Below are 18,241 nucleotides of genomic sequence, written 5' to 3'. Positions count from 1 at the left end.
TCTGTCTTTGTATTGCAAGGTGAGCTCCCTCCCAGGTGGCCTTTGTAAAGCTCAAAAAAAAAAGCTTAAGGGCCTTTATAAATCCCTCAAAATGGCTTTAGAAAGCTCAAAACCTTAAGCCTCATGCCAATAATATGCCCACAGGGGAGGGGCCCATTTTGTTTGGTATCTTCATTGATGTGAAAACCATCCATCTAAGATAAAGCTACCTGTGATCAGGGGATTTGATTTTTAAAACTAGGCAAATGGAGGGAAAAAATCAAAACCACAAAGGCTTTACTCTTTAAATGAAAGAAGGGGAGAGGGGATCTGCTTTCTGTTGCGCAGAGGAAAGCAGCTCGAGCATTTCCGATATCTCCACAGCCATGCCCTTTGTGCTTTCCAGTCCAGGGTGGGGTTGCTATTAGACAAATGTTGAGCCTGTGGCCCTGCTGTGACCCCACGCTGTCCCTCCAGAGACCCTGGCGAGGGACTCTGAGACCAGCCGGCCGGGGGGTGCGGGGCTGCCTGCCAAGGGCTGCCTTCAGCTCACCCGGGCAGAGCTGCCAGGGCCGACAATGAGCCCACTGACGGGGCTCTTCCCAACGGCGCCTCATCATCAGCCATCATCATCTGGTCTTTAGTAATAAGATTATTACAAAATAACGTTCTTACTTCCACATGCCAGAGGCATGAAATAGGATATGCTGTCTGCTTCTCTCCTCTGCCTGGAAAGGCTGGGGGGGAAGGGCAAGAGAGATGGCTTTATCCCTGTGTTTGCTCGCTCCTCGGCTAATAGAATGGGGTGGCCGGCACAGCACGGCTTGCTTTGGTGATGAAGTGTGCGTTGGGGACCCATTCTGCTCCCTCTCCCCCCGACAGCTCGTAGAGGAGTTGCTGAGTGTAGCCGTGGGGCTGAGTAAGAGCAGCATAGGTGCAAACCAGAAGCAAATCCTGGTATCATCGAATGAACCCAGCAGCTTTGCTGGGGGGGAAGAGGCAGATTCAGGGATGGGGGGAGTAGCCTGAGAAGCCGTTTTGGTTTGTTGTGTCAATATACCTTGGTGGAGAACCGAATGATGACTCCTGTTATTTAGCATTCTGGCACGGGCTGGGAGGCGATGCCTTTCCTTTCCCACACCAGCTTCTTCTCAGCCCTGTGGGGGGGTTGCGCTGCTTTTGTGCGTGACGGGCAGCCGATGGCAAAGACTTCACTTCTGCCTTACCGAGAGGAGTTCCCGTTTCCCAACAGAAAGGGCTGAATTTCATCCGCCTTTGCTCTCTTTCCTTGGTAGCGCCAATGGAGAAAGCAGAGCTGGCCCATGGCTGGTGCTGGTGCGTGAGGAGCACGGAGCAGCCTGAGCGGGTGGGAGGCCAGGGAGCCCCACGGCCAGAAATGCCTTATAATTTTTAATACCTCCCTTTTGGGTTGCAACGCTTGAGGCAGCTGGATTTTGGAAAGCGGTGGGAGCCCTCTTGCACTAGCTGACATGGCAAACCACAGAATGGGAGGGACCTCTGGAGATCATCTGGCCCAACCTCCCTACCAAAGCAGGTTCACCTAGAGCAGGTTGCACAGGAACACATCCAAAGGGGTTTTGAATATCAACAGAGAAGGGGACTCTATAACCCCTCTGGGCAGCCTGTTTCAGTGCTCTGTCACCCTCAAAGTAAAGAAGTTTCTCCTCGCATTGAGATGGAATTTCCTGTGTTCCAGTTTGTGCCCGTTGCCCCTTGTCCTGTCGCTGGCACCACTGAAAAGATACCAGGCATCATCCTCTCGACACCTGCCCTTTAGGTATTTATAAGCATTGGTGAGATCCCCTCTCAGTCTTTTCTTCTCCCGGCTGAACAGACCCAGGTCTCTCAGCCTTTCCTTATAAGTGAAGTGCTTCATTCCCTGGAAAGTGAGGCCGGTCTTGGTTGCTTTTGAATGGAAAAACTCTGCACTGGGAAACTCTCTGCTGTTACTCCCCTTCCAGCGTTGTTCCCTTGGACAGGTTATACCCTACTGGGTACCTCAGGTCCGAGAAAGCATTTCTTTAGGGGGAACTTTAAAATTTACATATAGCCATGCATTTTTATTATCTCTTCTTTTGGGATAAAACTTCCTATGGATGCTAGATTTAATAGTAACCCAGCCAGCATTATTTTCCAGGCTGAAACCCTGCCTCCTCTGACCTCAGTGGGAGCTAAGCCATTGGTTTTAGGAGGGGGCAAATTTCTCTCTGGAGCCCTTGCTTTAGCAGCCGAAGAGGGAGAAAGTCTATAAAGCCACTTTTTTGCCCCCAGCATTTGTTATTTCAGGGGGTGAGAATCAAGCGTCTCTGCATTGCCCCAGGCTCGCGCAGTGCTGCTGAGTGAGCCCTTGCCCTCCCAGCCCTCTCTTTGCTGTAGAGCTCTGCCCGTCCCCTCCCCGGCTACAGGAAAATCATTAATCTCCCATTGTTTCCCCTGTCCTTTCCCCGGTTGCCTTCGGTGAGGAAAAACCAGTGAGAAGCAGCACAGAAGTTTTCCACCTCCCTGGCAAGTGGTCCTCCATCCAGGGCTTGCAAATGAGTTTTTATGGGTTTATAGCTCTCCGGGTACAGGAGGTTTCAAAGGTTCCTGCACGTTTTTGGGTGACCGGGGCGGCGTGAGCCGGTGTGCCCCATCTGTTATTAGTCTCAACAAGTGTGCTTCTTGTCACAGACCTGACGCCGAGGTGGTGACCCAGCCAGAAAGCGCTGGGTCCAAACCATCGGGGGGTTGTTTCGGGACAGAAAGGGTTTCCCTTCTCTGGTCCGGACCGGTTCTGACCTTAAAAGAAAAGGTTTTGCTGTGCCCGGTGTGAGACAGGACAAGCTGGCTGGGACGCTTCGGTGGCCTCCCTCCTCGCCCGGCGCCGTGCCCGCAGCCATGCCAAGGCACAGCCCCGCTGCCATCGCCTGACGGGATTCCCGGCCGGACAGCCGAGGGGAGAGCTCGGCCTGATCCCGGGGAGAGGGTCTGCTGGAAAAGAGAGCGCTGGCTGAGAGGTAAACCCCAGTAACACCTTCTCCGGAGCAACTTAACGGCACCGGGATTTATCCCACCCGAAACCTGGTGAAATTTTAACGCAGTGCGATGCTGCTGGGAAACAGCGAGCGGGGATGGCGCGGGCGGTTTTGCAGTTAACTACTCTTTTGCCAAAGCAAAAAACTTGGGGGGGGGGGGGAAGGGGTGTTCATAGAGGCACGTCTGGCAGCAGGTGCCTTTGGGCAAAGCCTCCTGTAACTGCAGGAATGGATGAAGGGAGAACGCTCTGCTTTCCTCCCAGCGGGGCTGGGGAGGGTTTCCTGGCTGGAAAGAGGTTTCTCTTTTTGTTTTTCTTTTTTCTTTTTTTTTTTTTTCCTTGTTCCAAATCACAATGAAAGCGAGCCTTGGGTGTTTTTCACTGACTGATTACCGAGGAAAAGTAGAACCCTGGGTTTGGATGGTTTGAAGCAGTTTAACTAAGATATTTCCAAATATTTCATTTGAGTTTTGTTCTTTTAATTCTAAGGTTTTAACATTTTTAATGGAAGTTAACTGCAGGTTTAGAAATAAAAAAATGCTTTAAATTACACTCTCTTCACACTTTTCAGGCTAAAGAATTTAAGACGGGACGTTCTGATGATCTTTTAAACTTTTAGAAAATCTTGTGAACTTTTAGAAAATCAGAGCTAGGGATTTTTATTTTTTTTTTACTTTCTTGCATGGGTAGTGGGGGATTTTGCAGTTTTTGTGTCTTCTTCCTGGGAAAAATATAGTTTGCTGAAAAATGTCCAACCAACCTGGAAGATTATGTCCTTACTCAGCCCACTGGAGCTGGCACATGGTGTGTTTTATTTTAACAAGCTACTAGTTATGATATATTGTATTTTCAACATCTTAAATCATTTAGTGAATTGGTACTAAATGGGTAGAGAGTAAGACAAGGAAAACTCACAAGACAATTGAGCAAATACAAACAAGTGACTGCAGTGCTCATGTTAAACATTTAATATCTTGTAAAGTATTTCTCTCACATTTAAGATAAATCTTTCATATGTTACAAGGGAAATTATTAGAATCCACATTTTAAAAAAAGTGTTGCAAGACAAGTTTCATGGACAGAGAGGATTAAGGACAAGTGACTTCCCATCCCGCTCAGCAAGTAGAAGTGAGGATATAAAGGGATTTTGTTATGCTACTTATAGGCTTGCTACAAAATTAAATGCATTCAAGAAGTGTATCTACTTGCATGTTTTTCTCTGGGAAATACTAATTACTGTGTTTGTGCATGCAGATCAGTTAAGTTTCTGCAAGAACAACTAAAGGCAATTTGTATGTTCAGGTTACTCACCATAAATAATAAGCAGCATATAGACAGAAGGAACTTCTATGAAATGCATGATATTTCATATATCTGGTTTCAAAAACATTCCTTTATGGGGAGAAAATGCCTTTAAATCTGAAAGTTTGCTTTGATTTAAATAAAATAGTCCTCCCCATCCCCATATAACACACTCCAGATGTGTTTGCAATGTTGTGTTCACACTGCCAATGACAGTGAGAGAAACCAGTCATGCCTCTTTAACCCACTTAATTGCAAGGTGAAATTAATGATTTTTCTTCTCTGTGTTGTGTAAGACAAAGAGAAATGGAGTCCTTCACAGGCTCAGCATCCAAAACCCAAATAAGGGGTTTGAAGCATCTTTGTCCCAGCAGAGGACAGGGCAGTGTATTTGCTCATCATCCATCCTAGGGGCCCAGTGGCTCCCCTTTTTCTCTGTGTCACATACATACCTTAGCATCCATCACTGTGCTGGTGGGATACAACCTCACATGGGTCTGAGGAAGCTTTTAGGAGGTGAAGAAACCCTTTTGAAGGACATGATGGGCAGCGCTGGGTTAGCTTCTAGCACATTGACTCAGTGATCCCAATGTTCCCACAGTGCTCGGAACCTTCTGACACCTCCTTGGGCAAGGAAGACTGTGCTGCTGCCGCCAGGGCCCACACGGACACCCAGGTCAGAGAAGGGCAGGAAAATGGCCTCAGTCTTCCGGAGCGAGGAGATGAACCTGATGCAGCTCTTCCTGCAGGTGGAGGCTGCCTACTGCTGCGTGGCCGAGCTCGGGGAGCTGGGTCTGGTCCAGTTCAGAGATGTGAGTAGTGCCCAGCTGGCATGCTGAGCTGCGGGAGACGTGCCCTGGGGTGTTCTTGTCCTTTCCCCAAAGCACTTGGGGAAGGTCCACCTGCAGGGTGGTCAAAAAGCCCATGGAGAGAGCAGGACTTCCCCAAAGCTGATCTGAAAGCCAGCCACCATGCTGAGGCCCAACCTGTTCCCGAGTCCCCATCTAGTGCTGGGCGGAGGGTCTCTCCATGTTGTCACAGCAAGGCTGGGTGGAAATGAACCTGGTAAAGGCCACGATGTCATTGTCCCTAAGGAAACCCACAGTCTTACCCTGCCTCTAGGAGTCTGTAAGATGCATAGGTGTTAGTCGTTTGCACCGAAGGTGTTCGTTCTCTGCTGATGCTAAAAATGAGCACGGCAGCATGCAGCCTCCAGCCCCAGGCTTGTTTTCCCTCCTGTTTTTTAGCTGAATGTGAATGTGAACAGCTTCCAGAGAAAGTTTGTGAATGAAGTGAGAAGGTGTGAATCCTTGGAGAGGATCCTGCGTAAGTAAACGCTTGTCAAATGCAATTGGCTTCCCGCCAACTGGTGGTGTGGGATTTATTTCTTTGTTAAGTGCTCTCACACTGTGGAGCAGAATTAGTGGCAAAATGGTGATGTTTTCATCTGAGCCCCTGGAAGTGTTTTGCATGCGTCAGCTAATTACTGCTTTGCCCCATACGGGCAATAAATTGTTGCTCCTGTTTTGAAAATGGTTAACTGAACTGAAAGGAGGTTAATTAGCTTATATAAAATCACAAGATAAATCTGGAGGCTAATCCAGATAGCCTGACTCTTACCCCCATGTGCCAGCCATTGGCCTATGCTTACTGTGGCCAAGAGCTTAAATCCTTAAAACCCGAGCTGCAGAGTTCGTGGCGCCTCGTGTCCCATGGACATGTGTTCTGTGAGCTCTGCACTTGCCCCACCGTGACGCCAGTGCCCACCATAGCACTGTGAAAGCACTTGACATTGCTAGAGTGGAGGAGTGAAACCTGAGCTTGCTGCGTGCCTTGTTCACTGCCCCAAGCAAGGAGGTGCCATGCCACCAGTGTGAGGGCTGAGGGCTGTCCAGGGAATGGTGGTGGGAGCGGCGACCACGACTTGAAGAGAAACAGCATCCTCGCTGAGAAAGGAGACTGCTAGTTGTTCATTTCTTGATGGTTGTGTATGTGCACTGGCTGAGGCACTGGAACAGGTCGCACAGAGAAGTTGTGGATGCCCCATCCCTAGAGGTATAGAAGACCAGGTTGGATGGGGCTTTGAGTAACCTGGTTGAGTAGGAGGTATCCCTGCCCATGGCAGGGGGGTTGGAACTCAATGATCTTTAAGGTCCTTTTCAACCCAAACCATTCTATGATTCTGTGACAGCTCTTGTATATCATTGCCCCTTGTCACGCCTTGGTGTCAAATGTCCTGGCAGGGGTTTTACCAGCAGCTGGTGACCAGGATGATGCAACAGGGATGACCCTGTATCAAGACGTCTGTGTGCTTTCCTTGCAGGTTTTCTGGAAAATGAGATGGAAGACAATGCTGAGATAGTCAAATTAGAAAAGTACCCAGAGACCCCCCTGCCTCGGGAAATGATTGATATGGAGGTACAGAATTTGGAGAGGACCAAGGAGAGAGGGAAGGGGATGTGCACTGGGGTGTCTGGGTAACATGCTCAATAGAGCCCTCCCCTGCAAAGAAGGAGCCAGTAACTGAGGCTGGCACAGCTCTCCCTGCCTGCGGAGGTGCTCCCCCAGTTGCTGTCTCAGCAGTTAGGTTAAGGCTGGTCTTGTTGAATGTTCCTAAAGGAGCCCAGTCTTTTTACCATCCCCTGTGAAAGCTCTGATCCAACATATCACTCCCACAGAACCCCCTCCTCGTCATCCTGTAGGTGAGAATAAGAAGTTTTTTGGTGATAAATCAGGAGAACTGATGTTACAACCAGCTTCACTGCATAGAAAACCCAGGTCTGTCTGTCCTGGTGGGAGTACGGTTGTGATATAGTAATATTGTGGCCTGACACCAGTATTTGTGCCTTGCTTTGTGATGTGCGGGGATTGCTTTATTTTAGCCCGGCTGGAAGCTAAGTTTACCAACTGGGTCATTTTTAAATGTTGCACATGTAGGTGACCAGGAAGGCAAATCGTGTTTCCCAAGGCCTTCAACTTCAAGACAAGGTGGTTCTGTGGTGTGTTCCTGGGCCTACATCCTCACCTAATTTTTGGCCTATGGCTAATGAACCTAAGCTGATGGCCTTGCTGTAGGCTCTTTTTGTAGTTAGTAGACTGACGGCCAGTCCACCTGGGCTCTGAGATGTCCTTTGGGGAAACACAGAAACTGAGGCACATACAGGAGGCACCCGCTTACCTGCCTGTGCTTCAGTCAGCTAAATTCTGTTTCTAATGCCAAAAGAGGACAAAGCACCCAGTAGGGATTGTGGCAATGGGAAAATGAAGTGTTAGCATTGATTAATATCTTCCTACAAACTCAGTGTTAATTGACACATTCATTGAATATTTCTATATACCCCCTTGAAAAAAACCAACCATCTATTGTTTGAGATTTGGTATCAGCTTGGTAAAGGGCCATTGGTCTGCTTCAGAGTTTTTCTGGATGTGCTTGGACCCTAAACAGACGGTGCTGGAGAAACTTGAAGCTGAGCTGCTGGAAGCCAACCAGAACCAGCAAACACTGAAGCAGAACTTCCTCGAGCTGACAGAGCTCAAACATCTGCTGAAGAAAACCCAGGACTTCTTTGAGGTGAGAGGCCTCCTTGCTCTTCTAACAGAGATGTGGAACCTTCCTAAAAATACTGATGTTTTCATTTGGTGTGTGTTGCTGTTATTGATTTTTAATCAAAACCCAGCAGTCTATATTGCAAGCCAGTAAGATATTGTCATGGTTTCAGCTGGGATAGAGTTGACTTTCTTACTAGCAGCTGGTATAGTGCTGTGTTTTGGATTTGGGATGGGGAATAATGTCAATAGCGCACTGGTGGGTTTGGTTGTTGCTGAGCCATCAAGGCCTTTTCTGCACCTCACACTGCCCCACCAGCGAGTGGGCTGGGGGTGCACAAGAAGTTGGGAGGGGACACAGTTGGGACAGCTAACCCCAACTGACCAAAGGGATATCCCATACCATGTGACATCATGGTGTATATAAAGCTGGGGGAAGAAGGAGGAAGGGGGAGACGTTCGTAGTGATAGCGTTGGTCTTCCCAAGTAACCATTACGCGTGATGGAGCCCGGCTTTCCTGGAGGTGGCTGAACACTTGCCTGACGATGGGAAGCAGTGAATGAATTCCTTGTTTTTGCTTTGCTTGCGTGCACAGCTTTTGCTTTACTTATTAAACTGCCTTTATCTCAACCCATAAGTTTTTTCTCACTTTTACTGTTCGATGCTCTCCCCATCCCAACTGAGGGAAGTGGGTGAGTGGCAGCGTGGTCCTAGTTGCTGGCTGGGATTAATCCATGACAGATATGTTTGCGAAAGCACCTCAATCACTTTGGAGCCTGCATCACTCCATGAGTCAGTGGGTCTCAAGAACTAGGTTCCCAGACTTCTTTGAAAATGTCATTTAAGCTTTTCAGTTGCTAAGATATAGTTTACCTTTATTTTGTTCCTGAACTTTCAGTCTCAATGTCTTTGGAAATCTACCTTGGGGGAAAAAATGTCAGGAGAATAATGTGAAAATATTTTTCAAACTGACAATGCTGAACAGTTTTTAAAACTAATGTTTTCCAGGCAGAGACCAATCTGCCAGATGATTTCTTCAGTGAAGACACATCTGGACTGCTGGAGCTGAGAAGCACTCCTGCCGCTGCAGCTGCCAAGCTGGGGTGTGTATTGGTGATGGCCTCCAACTTAGCCAGGCTTCCCACCTGCACTGCATTGCTGTGACACTGGCACACTTCCTTCAGCTTCTTAGCAGAGGTTTCTCACCAGCCTACTCAGCACAGCTGCATAATGAAGGCGAAAGAGCGACCATCCTCTGGAGTTATCATCAAAACCATGGTCAGGTTATGGGTCAGTGGGACAAATGGACTTTTACTTCCAGTCCACCAATATCAGTAAGCCTTTAGTAGGTATTGATTGAAAAATGTTATCTTACGACATCTTACCTGTGGCTTCTGGACTCAGGCAGCTGGCTACCAACTGGTCCTCTGGGATGGATGTCTAACCACAGCAAAAAGCCATGGGATTGCTTGCACTGGGCTTTGTCTCCAACAGAAAGGGGCACTAAAGTTGAGAGTTAGGGGGATGGAAACACCACTGAGCATAACGCTGATGGTAATTCAGCAGCCAGCATAGACTCAAACAACTTTTGTGTTTACATCAGCTAGGTGTGGTTAAACTAGCTGTTGGTGTTCTTCTAGACTGGTGGTTTTAGCTGCTCGCGCTTGTATTTCTGAAGTCCTGTTCAACTTTTGTATGAGGAAAGCACATGCCTGCAGAGGGCTTGTCTTGGTGGGTGTATACCAGCATGTCGCAGTCTGATGCTTTCTGGGAAAAGGAAAACAGGAGGGAGTAAAGATAAACTACCACTGCAAAACCACTACCTCTGTCATTCAGGCGCAATCTGTTCATGTGACTTTAAGCATATCTCCGTTCCACCGTTTCTAGTCAGAATTGTCTCTTATCCTTTTTCTATTGATCTTGGGAGGACTTACAATGTTTTAAAGAAAGAACAACAGGATGAAGTCAATAGATTGAGGCTTGAGAAAAAAGGTCTTTCCTAGAAGTGCCTACAGTGGCAGCAGAGCCCTTGCTATCATGGAAAACAAGAGATTGTGAAATCATGTGTGTTACAGGTCCTAAAAGACTTAAAATGGGCTTGTAATTTATTTATCTTTTAACTCTGCTCAGATTCACAGCAGGGGTAATAAAAAGGGAAAGGATGATACCCTTTGAGCGTTTACTGTGGCGAGCCTGCAGGGGAAACATCTACCTGAGGTACACTGAAATGGACACCCCCATGGAGGACCCTGTGACGGTAGGTAGCGACCTGTTTTTGCTTCATTCTGCTCCTCGTGCATGTCTGTGACCTGTGGAAACTGAACTGGTGCCCTGGCTGTGCTGCAGCACCGGCTGCCTCACCAGAGCTGGGTGTCTGCAGGCAGCCTGTAGAAGAAAGGTGTGAAATTCTGAGGATGGGAGAAGTTCCTTTGACATTGCTTTCCCTTTTTGCCATTATCGAGGTGGCTTCTTTGTCCTTGCTGGTTAAGGTGCCTGTGAGTCCTAGCAGGGTGACAGTGTTTCGGGGACCAGCGGGGAGGTGGACTGTGCCTGTCCTCACCTGGGGCTGGCCATGGAGTGTTGATTCCCTTTGGTGTCTCTGGGGTGAGCCCTGTGTCCCAGTGGACCTCCTGTCCCCTACTTCTCCAGTCCGTATTGCTCCTTCTGCCATAACTCAGAGCTGCCACCTGTGCCTGGTCCCTGAAGCAGCATCTAGGGAAAACACTACTGCTGGAAAACTGGGGCTGGGGGAAAAGAACAACCCAGTGAAGAGGCTGCTGAAAGAAAAACACCGCCTTTTCCACACTGAACTCTTTTCCTCTGGGTGCTTTAAATTCTGCTTGAATTGTGTTGCAGAGAGAAGAGGTGAAGAAGAACGTGTTCATTATCTTCTATCAAGGGGAGCAGCTTAAACAAAAAATCAAGAAGATTTGTGACGGGTAAGGCAGGCTGGTGGGCAAGCCACAGTGACTCAGTGACTCCTGTGGAGGTGTTTACCTGTCAGCCTGGGCTGGCTGAATTTGGAGCTGGAGATTAGATCTCCATGCCTTTGCTGTCATCTCTGCCACCGAGCTCCCTTCTGCTCCTCAGCTCTGCTGCTCTTAATCATGAAAGATAATCCGTCACCTTGGCACCTGGAAATCAAGCTCCTAAATTTTCCAAAGCGACTTAAAGATCTTGGGAGCTTCAGTTGCTAGGATTTTAACTTGGGACATCTGAAAGGGGACTCATTTTTAAGAAACACTCTGCATTTCCCCTGAAAACCAGGGGCCCAAACTTGGGCACTCAGAGCAGGGTAATCCCCAAACTGCTCTCAAGCCTTCCTGCATTTCAGTGTAAAAATATGATGCTGTAGTTTATTCAGCCCTTTCCCAAGGCCTTTGGGCAATATCTGTGTAATCAGAGACAGAGCCCAGAAGAGAAATGAAAGCTTCATACAGCCTGACTTGTTTCCACCCTCTTAGGCATCTTGAAAAGATAATTCAGGTCGAATATTTTGTTACTCTTTCATAACACTGATGACCGATGGGCTTTGTTGCAGTGTAAAATCAGATTTGACGAGGGGATCTGTCTGCTGTCACCAAATCCATTTCAGGTACAGCCCCTCAGCCAAGCAGGGCCAGCCAAGCGCCTGCAGGCTACGGAAGGTCGCGGGGAGGGGGTGAGCCGTCGCTCTTACCCGACACGTGCACTCAGGGCAGGTCTTTCCTTACATCCTGCCTTTAATCAGAATAAAAGCAGGAAGGCCAGTTCATCCAGACGGGAGAACTGACTTGAGTTCCATGATGCGACAGACCCCTGGGGACAATTAGCAATTCCTGCGCTCAAAATGGGGCCCTCCAAGATGCCTTCTATAGGCTGCGGAGGGCAATGCTCATCCTGAGAGCAATTCAGCCCTCCTGAGGTGGGCATCTCTCTCTATAAAGCAGCCACGGGAGGATGGACAGCTTGGGGAATACTCCCTAGCGTCAGTCACTGATTTCTGATCCTGAACCTCAGACATGGAGGGAGTTTTGCCATCGCCACTGTGCAGCATCAGTCTCCTGCTGCCAGTGGTCTTTGAGCTTTTGGCGAGTCTCCTTCTCTTTCTGGATTACAATTTCATGTTTATGTCCCATTTCTTTGCCTGCTTTTTAGATGCTGTTCCTTACCCTTCTCCTCTTCTGCACTCATGGGCAGATGCTGGTGGTGAACGCTTCCCATCATTGCATTCGCCCCTGCGCCGGTGCCCTTGCAAGCTGCCAGGCCATACATTTAGAGTTGGCTGGAGCTGCCCACAGAGTGCTGCAGGCGCTTCATTTTGGAGGATTTTAAATTTTTTTTCCCCCCTGCAGCATTTTAAATTCCCTGCAATCAAAAGCCCAATAAATTTTTTTACCGGAGTGGGTGGGAGTAAAATAACAGGCAATACGATGCCTGTCAGCATTTTTGTTATTGATTGAACCCAGAATCTTCCAAACCGGAGACACGATCTTCTGCAGCAGAGTGTGGCCAGGAGTGTGCCGGGAGCCGACGCCGTCCGTGGGGCCGGCCGGGCAGCTCTGGAAGTATGAGCAGATCCTTGCAGGGTGGGCCATGAAGTGCAAAGTTGTCATGAGCTGGTGGCATGTATGTGGTGGTAGGTTCGTAGAAAGAAACTTAGACTGGTCTCGCTCAGCCTCTTGTAACTGAAGGAAAACATACCCACCTAAGACAAATCCACAGTTTATTGCCAGCTAATCAGGCTGCACTTGAAATTGTCCTTTATGCCTTTTCTTCTTCCCTTTCGAATTTTTTGCTTGTTAATATGCACATATATACGGATGTTTTGCTGAGTGGCAGTTTTTTAATGTATTAATCCCATGACTCTCCTTTAGTGCTCTGTGGACCATCAGCTATCTCTGATACGCAGGTCAAAACATTGTGGTCTGGTCCATCTTTAAGGCAGGGTTAACTATGCCTGAAGCAGATGGCGGTGTCATTCCAGCCCCAGCAGGACATTTCTGCTTAGCGCTAAGTCATCACTCATGACAAGTAAATATCCTGCAAAAATCATGGGACTGGTATAAGGCAGTCTCCTGCAAGGCAGGCTAAGATTTGTTTGCAGAGCAGTGTGCCTCAGGTTACGCTTGTAGTCCCTGCTTGACTCTAATTGGTAACATTAGTCTGCCAATTTCATGAGCATTAAGTCCATGCACAAATTTATTAGTGTAGAGGTGTAGAGGGAGCAGGGAGGAGGAAAATGTAAGAATTTTTCTTTTTCTCCTTTTCTTGCGGCTGCCTCGGTGCTAATGTGAATACTAAACTGGGTTTATCAATGTAAGGATTCCCTGCTGAATTCTCCTGGAGCTTTCAGAGATGTCTGTGCCATTAGGGCAAAGCTGATACTCAGTATGCAAAATGGCTGTTAAAAGATCAAAGCAACACTGCTGCAATAACGTTATTGGAAACGGGGGAACTGTACAGCACGGAGGAATAAGCTTTCAAGTTTGATTAAAAATCCTTATTAAAGATGAACTAAGAGCTGTGAAGAATAAGGAGATGGAAATAATTAGGCAGGGTGAATAACCTTTGGAAAGGAATACCAGGTGTTGAGTGAGGAGAGATTGAATTCTGGAAAGGGAAGTTTAGCTGAGGAGCGCGTGCTGTCATTACACACAGCTCTGGGCTGATCTCTAGGAAACTGCTGCGTGTTTGGTTCAATTTGCAATTGTCCTCACTTGTGTGTGTGCTGGAACTGATTTTGGAGAGCAGGTGGTGATGTATTCTGTGCTCAGACAAAGCCAGAACATGACGCTTATCTGTACACAGAGCATGCACGGTTTTGTCTCTTAAACAGGGACAGACCCCTATGACCCTGTTACATCTTCTTTTAATTCATCTCACGTGCAGAAAGGCAGCCCTTCAGCAACCCTAACTCAACGTAATGCCACTGCAGGACGGTGGAAGTGTGCTGCCTTAGGTGGTGGTTCTGGTTGTGGAAGGTGGTGGAAGATCTCCACTCTCTGAAGACGAGTGATCTCTTCCTGCAGACCCGTTGGGGCAATACTGAAGGACAACATTTATAATGCCCTTGGAGTGGCAGGGCTGGCACAAGCACTAGATGCCACTGAACAAAACAAGTAGGGAATAATGGAGGGATCTCTGCTATTTTAGTTGCTGCAGCACCTCAGCTCAGTTAAAGCTTGCAGGCGCTGAGCCTTGCAGAAGCGCACCTTGTGATCTGCAAGGTCCCAGTGGGAACTCCTCGTGCCTGCTCTTCGTGCATGAAGTGTACTCAGGGACTTGTTTTGCTGGCAGGACAGGCAGCTGTACACTTTTCAGAGAGGTATGCAACACATTTCTTTCTAGTTGGCTGTACTGGGTTCATATCGTGGCTTTACAACACCACAGTGGAGAAGGTCATGTCACATACTATAGATGGAGAAGTATACAACACCTACATGGAGACAAGACCTTCACTCACATATTAGAAGCCCACATTAAACAAAGCACGTGAATCTCCCAAATACAGCCCTGGGGGTAAGCTTATAAAAGCATGTATACTGGCCTGGCCACATGTAAACTGACACAACAGATGCCATTTTCAGGTATTTAAAATACTTCACCCACCCTTCCCTTGCTCCCAAGCTGTCTAGCCAAACAGGTGTACCAGGAGCCGGCTGTACGGCCATCCTCCTTTTGTTTTATCCTGGAAACACAGTCGGTTGACGTGGTTTTTGGTTTGTTTTTTTTTTTTTTTTTTTTTTACAGGGTTATTTTCTTACACAGCCTGCCCGCACGAAGGGTGTTTGCTTGCTGTGCGGCAGTAGCTCAGCTGATGCCTTCCCCCAGTGCCTGCGAGAGGGTAGTGCAGAGACAGGGACACGGTATTTTTCCAGCCTCAGTGCAAGAGGGACATCTGTCGGCTGCTGCTTTAACGGGGCTGCCTTTGCCAGGGTGTTTTTTTTTTTTTTTTGTGGTGCTTTGCAGTTCAAGCAGCTTGTGGGCATAAGGGAAGTGCCTACATATTAGTGCTGACCACTGTATAGTGTCATGTACCTTGTAGTACCTAAGACAGGGAGTGTTTTTTCAGCTAGAACAGGAAAAGGGATCCTTTTTCTCATTAAGAGATAAATGTACCTTTTTGGACCTTTCTGGGAGAGCAGGAGCAACTTTGTAGTGTGCAAGAAGAGTATACTACTGGGTGAGGAATAAAGTCCAGTTTCCCTGACTTTGAGCTGAGAAGAGTCCAGAGGAGGAAAAAGTCAGTTGAATAAATGGTGTTTCTCACTTTTCTCTTACTGAGGCTAGATTTCGTGCCACGGTCTATCCCTGTCCAGAGTCTGCCACCGAGCGCCGAGAAATGCTTGATGGAGTCAACACAAGGATTGAGGATTTAAACACAGTAAGTGGCAGCGTCTTTACTGGGGTCTGAACCCTGCAAGTGCGACTTGCCCAGATATTTGTGCTGTCTGAAACCCTGTGGCTATGGCCAGATCCCAGCCTTGTTTTGGGAGCTGACTGTGCAGCGCTGGCCAAGGGCTGGGGATGAAGCCACCAGCCCAGGAGCCATCCCCCTGCCGGCTGCAGAAGCCAGTGCTCATGCTCTGCCCAGTTACACCCCGCAGGAGCTGCTGGGGGACAGCCTCCCACATGAGGGGCTCAAAAACTACTTGTTGCTGTTGGCCATGCAGAGGTCAGATGTTCAGACCACCTGGGCTACTAGATCCCACCCTGTAGCCCCATACCTAGATGGGTATGGGGCTACAGGGTAGGATCTAAGGTCATGAGCAGGCTACAGCTATTGTAACCAAATGGCACATTGTCCCAAATGGTTTCATCTGGCTCTTACAGCATGGTTTTTCCCTCAGCAGCTCACAAAGTTGTTCAGTCACAACTGTAGTACAACTATAGTAGGGTCGGAGAGGACTCTAAAGATTTCTTTTATATTTAAATTAGGTTTTATTTATCAAAGAAATCTTGGGGTGCTTTTCACACTAGCAATGGAAAGCCAAGACTGCTGTTGTTGAGGTACAAGTGTCCAACCTCTACTCCAACAGTTAAGTCATGACTGAAAATTACAAGTTCAGCTGCTATACATGCTCAGTGGCTTGTATATCTATATACTGTATAAGGACTTCACACCTGTTGGAGGGACTCCTGCCAGTGACCTTTGTATTGTCACACATGACAGTGTGTCCCGAGGCAGGAGGGAATGGATCCCCTGTTTGCCTGAGGTGGCCCATCTGGTGAAGGACATCCTACTGTCACCCTCTGTGTGGATGTCTGTGAATGCGAAGGCTGCACGCAAGTCCGCTTCCAAACTGACTTTCACCCCTGAGCATTGTGGGCAGCTAGACTTCTTCAGCGCCTGTAGGCCACACAGGTTCTCTTCCTAACATGTTACCTCCATCACTCATTTATGCAGCAGCACTGTGGTGGCTACATGATGCATGGATGTCCCACCAGGGCCATGAGCTGAAGCTCTAGCAGTGCAGGCGTGCTCATGGATGTGATGTGCCCCAAGTTTGTGGCACAGAGCTGCCTACAGGAGATGGAAGGGTGGGAGTGCATAGTGAGATGTGACCAGTCTGTAAAAAACTGGGTAAGGAGCCGATTCCACAGCTCAGTAACTCCCAATGGTCTCCTCTACACTTACAGAGAGTTGTGGCCATGCAGGGAGAGTCCTTAGTGAACAGCAGCTGATGGCAAGGGCTCCTGTGTCCAGACCTGCACACGCTGCCCTCCAGGGTGTCCCACTCATTCATATGAATTGCTGCCTTTCCACAGCCCTCTTTGACCTGCCTTCCCCAAGTAACTGCTGAGTAGATCATGCCACCTACGCCTTCCTGTCTCGAGCGTTGCCTGTGCTGTGCTTACAGGTGATAACCCAAACTGAGTCCCACCGCCAGCGACTGCTGCGTGAGGCAGCAGCCAACCTGTGGTCCTGGGGGATCAAAGTGAAGAAAATCAAGGCCATCTACCACATCCTGAATTGCTGTAACATCGACGTCACTCAGCAGTGCGTCATTGCAGAGATCTGGTTCCCAGTGGCTGACGCTGGCCGGATAAAAAAAGCCCTCCATCAGGGAATGGTAAGAGACCAACATTTTGGGTCCCTGAAGCTCCCACCCAGACTGCATTGTTTATATGTTGAGCATATGTTCAGAATTCTGTCTGTTACCGTAATGCTGGGCTGCCTTTTCTGTTTTAATTAAAGTTGAGGTTGTCGCATGATCACTTGGCCTCAGGGAGTTTAAGGTCAGCATTAAATCTTAGCAGATTTGTGATCGACCCACGAGTCAGCAGTACTGGCAGCTTTCCCTGAACAAATCAATAGTACAGAAAATGGAAAAATCTGGATATTAGAAAAAGAGTTGAGATATAACACTCTTGAGCCGAGCTTTCACGTTGCTGCCTGTGCATGTTTGGATGCAAACCGTGGTGCTGTGGGACAGATTCTTCTCTGCTAGCCACCCTGACTGTGTCCATCCTTGTCGCTGGGTTTGCAGGAGCGCAGTGGCTCTACTATCTCCCCAATCCTCACTGCCATACACACCAGGATGGCACCACCCACCTTCAACAGGACCAACAAGTTCACAGCTGGATTTCAGAACATTGTGGATGCATACGGTGTGGGCAACTACAGGGAGATGAACCCAGGTGAGAAACACTCAGCTACCTGCACCTGGATTGCTAGAGCCAAAGTAAAGCCTTCGAGCTCCGTCACTATCCTAAAATATGCCCTCATTGCTGATTGAGAATCTGAACCATATTTTCTGCTGGTAAAAATTGATACTGTTTGGGGCATAAGCATGGATTTTCTCAGGCAAAGAATTTGGCCATTGGTCTTCGGTGGTTGACTGTGGCAGGAATAGTGAAGTACACAAATACAGGATGAGGAACAAATGGTGAGGTAGCAGCTCTGTGGAATAGACCTAAGCTCACAAGACACGTATAAGTTGAGTTCATCTTGCTGAGGCAAAAAAAGGCCAAAAGGACCCATGAAAAGTGTGAAACGATGGTAGAGAATCTCAAAGAGACCAATGAGAATAAACCTAGAATTGGGGGCCCACGGGAAAGGATCAGATGAACTTAGATTGTTGAGGCTGAGAAGACTGAGAAACATGATAGTAAACTTCAAGCACATTATTCTGTTGTAAAACAGAATGCAATTGTCTACCCATGGTGTTTATTATGGTGACACAGGAAATTAAGGCTAAAAATGCAAGGAAGATGAAGATCATACAATTGGCCAATCTTTCTGATCATAAATCTAGTTCTGCGCTAGATCTGACTGCCTGGTGAGGCAGTCAGATTGTGGAGGCCTTTATGGGCAGCAGCTGTGAGGAATGGTCCATTGAGGTGGACTGCTTCTCTGCTGAGGCCTTTTTGTTCAGGGGCAGCTGAGCTTGTTG

At 48.0% G+C, this 18,241-nt stretch overlaps 1 protein-coding gene across 2 annotated transcripts in view; it reads left to right on the top strand.

Annotated features, from left to right (window-relative positions):
- Positions 1–2,485: 2,485 nt before the first annotated feature.
- Positions 2,486–18,241, top strand: part of ATP6V0A4 (ATPase H+ transporting V0 subunit a4) — a 28,439-nt gene continuing 12,683 nt past the window's right edge. The window contains exons 1-11 of one of the 2 annotated variants that reach the window (XM_063320342.1): positions 2,486–2,996; positions 4,917–5,127; positions 5,563–5,641; positions 6,639–6,733; positions 7,761–7,886; positions 8,871–8,965; positions 9,993–10,119; positions 10,719–10,801; positions 15,135–15,228; positions 16,706–16,918; positions 17,336–17,486. In XM_063320342.1, the coding sequence (XP_063176412.1) occupies positions 5,011–5,127; positions 5,563–5,641; positions 6,639–6,733; positions 7,761–7,886; positions 8,871–8,965; positions 9,993–10,119; positions 10,719–10,801; positions 15,135–15,228; positions 16,706–16,918; positions 17,336–17,486 (1,180 nt within the window). In that variant the 5' untranslated portion in view covers positions 2,486–2,996; positions 4,917–5,010. The remainder of the gene's footprint in view (positions 2,997–4,916; positions 5,128–5,562; positions 5,642–6,638; positions 6,734–7,760; positions 7,887–8,870; positions 8,966–9,992; positions 10,120–10,718; positions 10,802–15,134; positions 15,229–16,705; positions 16,919–17,335; positions 17,487–18,241) is intronic. The other variant, XM_063320333.1, reaches the window with a different exon arrangement.

The sequence above is a fragment of the Chroicocephalus ridibundus genome, chromosome 1 (assembly GCF_963924245.1).
Source record: "Chroicocephalus ridibundus chromosome 1, bChrRid1.1, whole genome shotgun sequence".
Classification (NCBI taxonomy): Eukaryota; Metazoa; Chordata; class Aves; order Charadriiformes; family Laridae; genus Chroicocephalus; species Chroicocephalus ridibundus.
The sequence above is the reverse complement of the archived record's forward strand: the minus strand, read 5'-3'. Positions and strand labels throughout refer to the sequence as shown.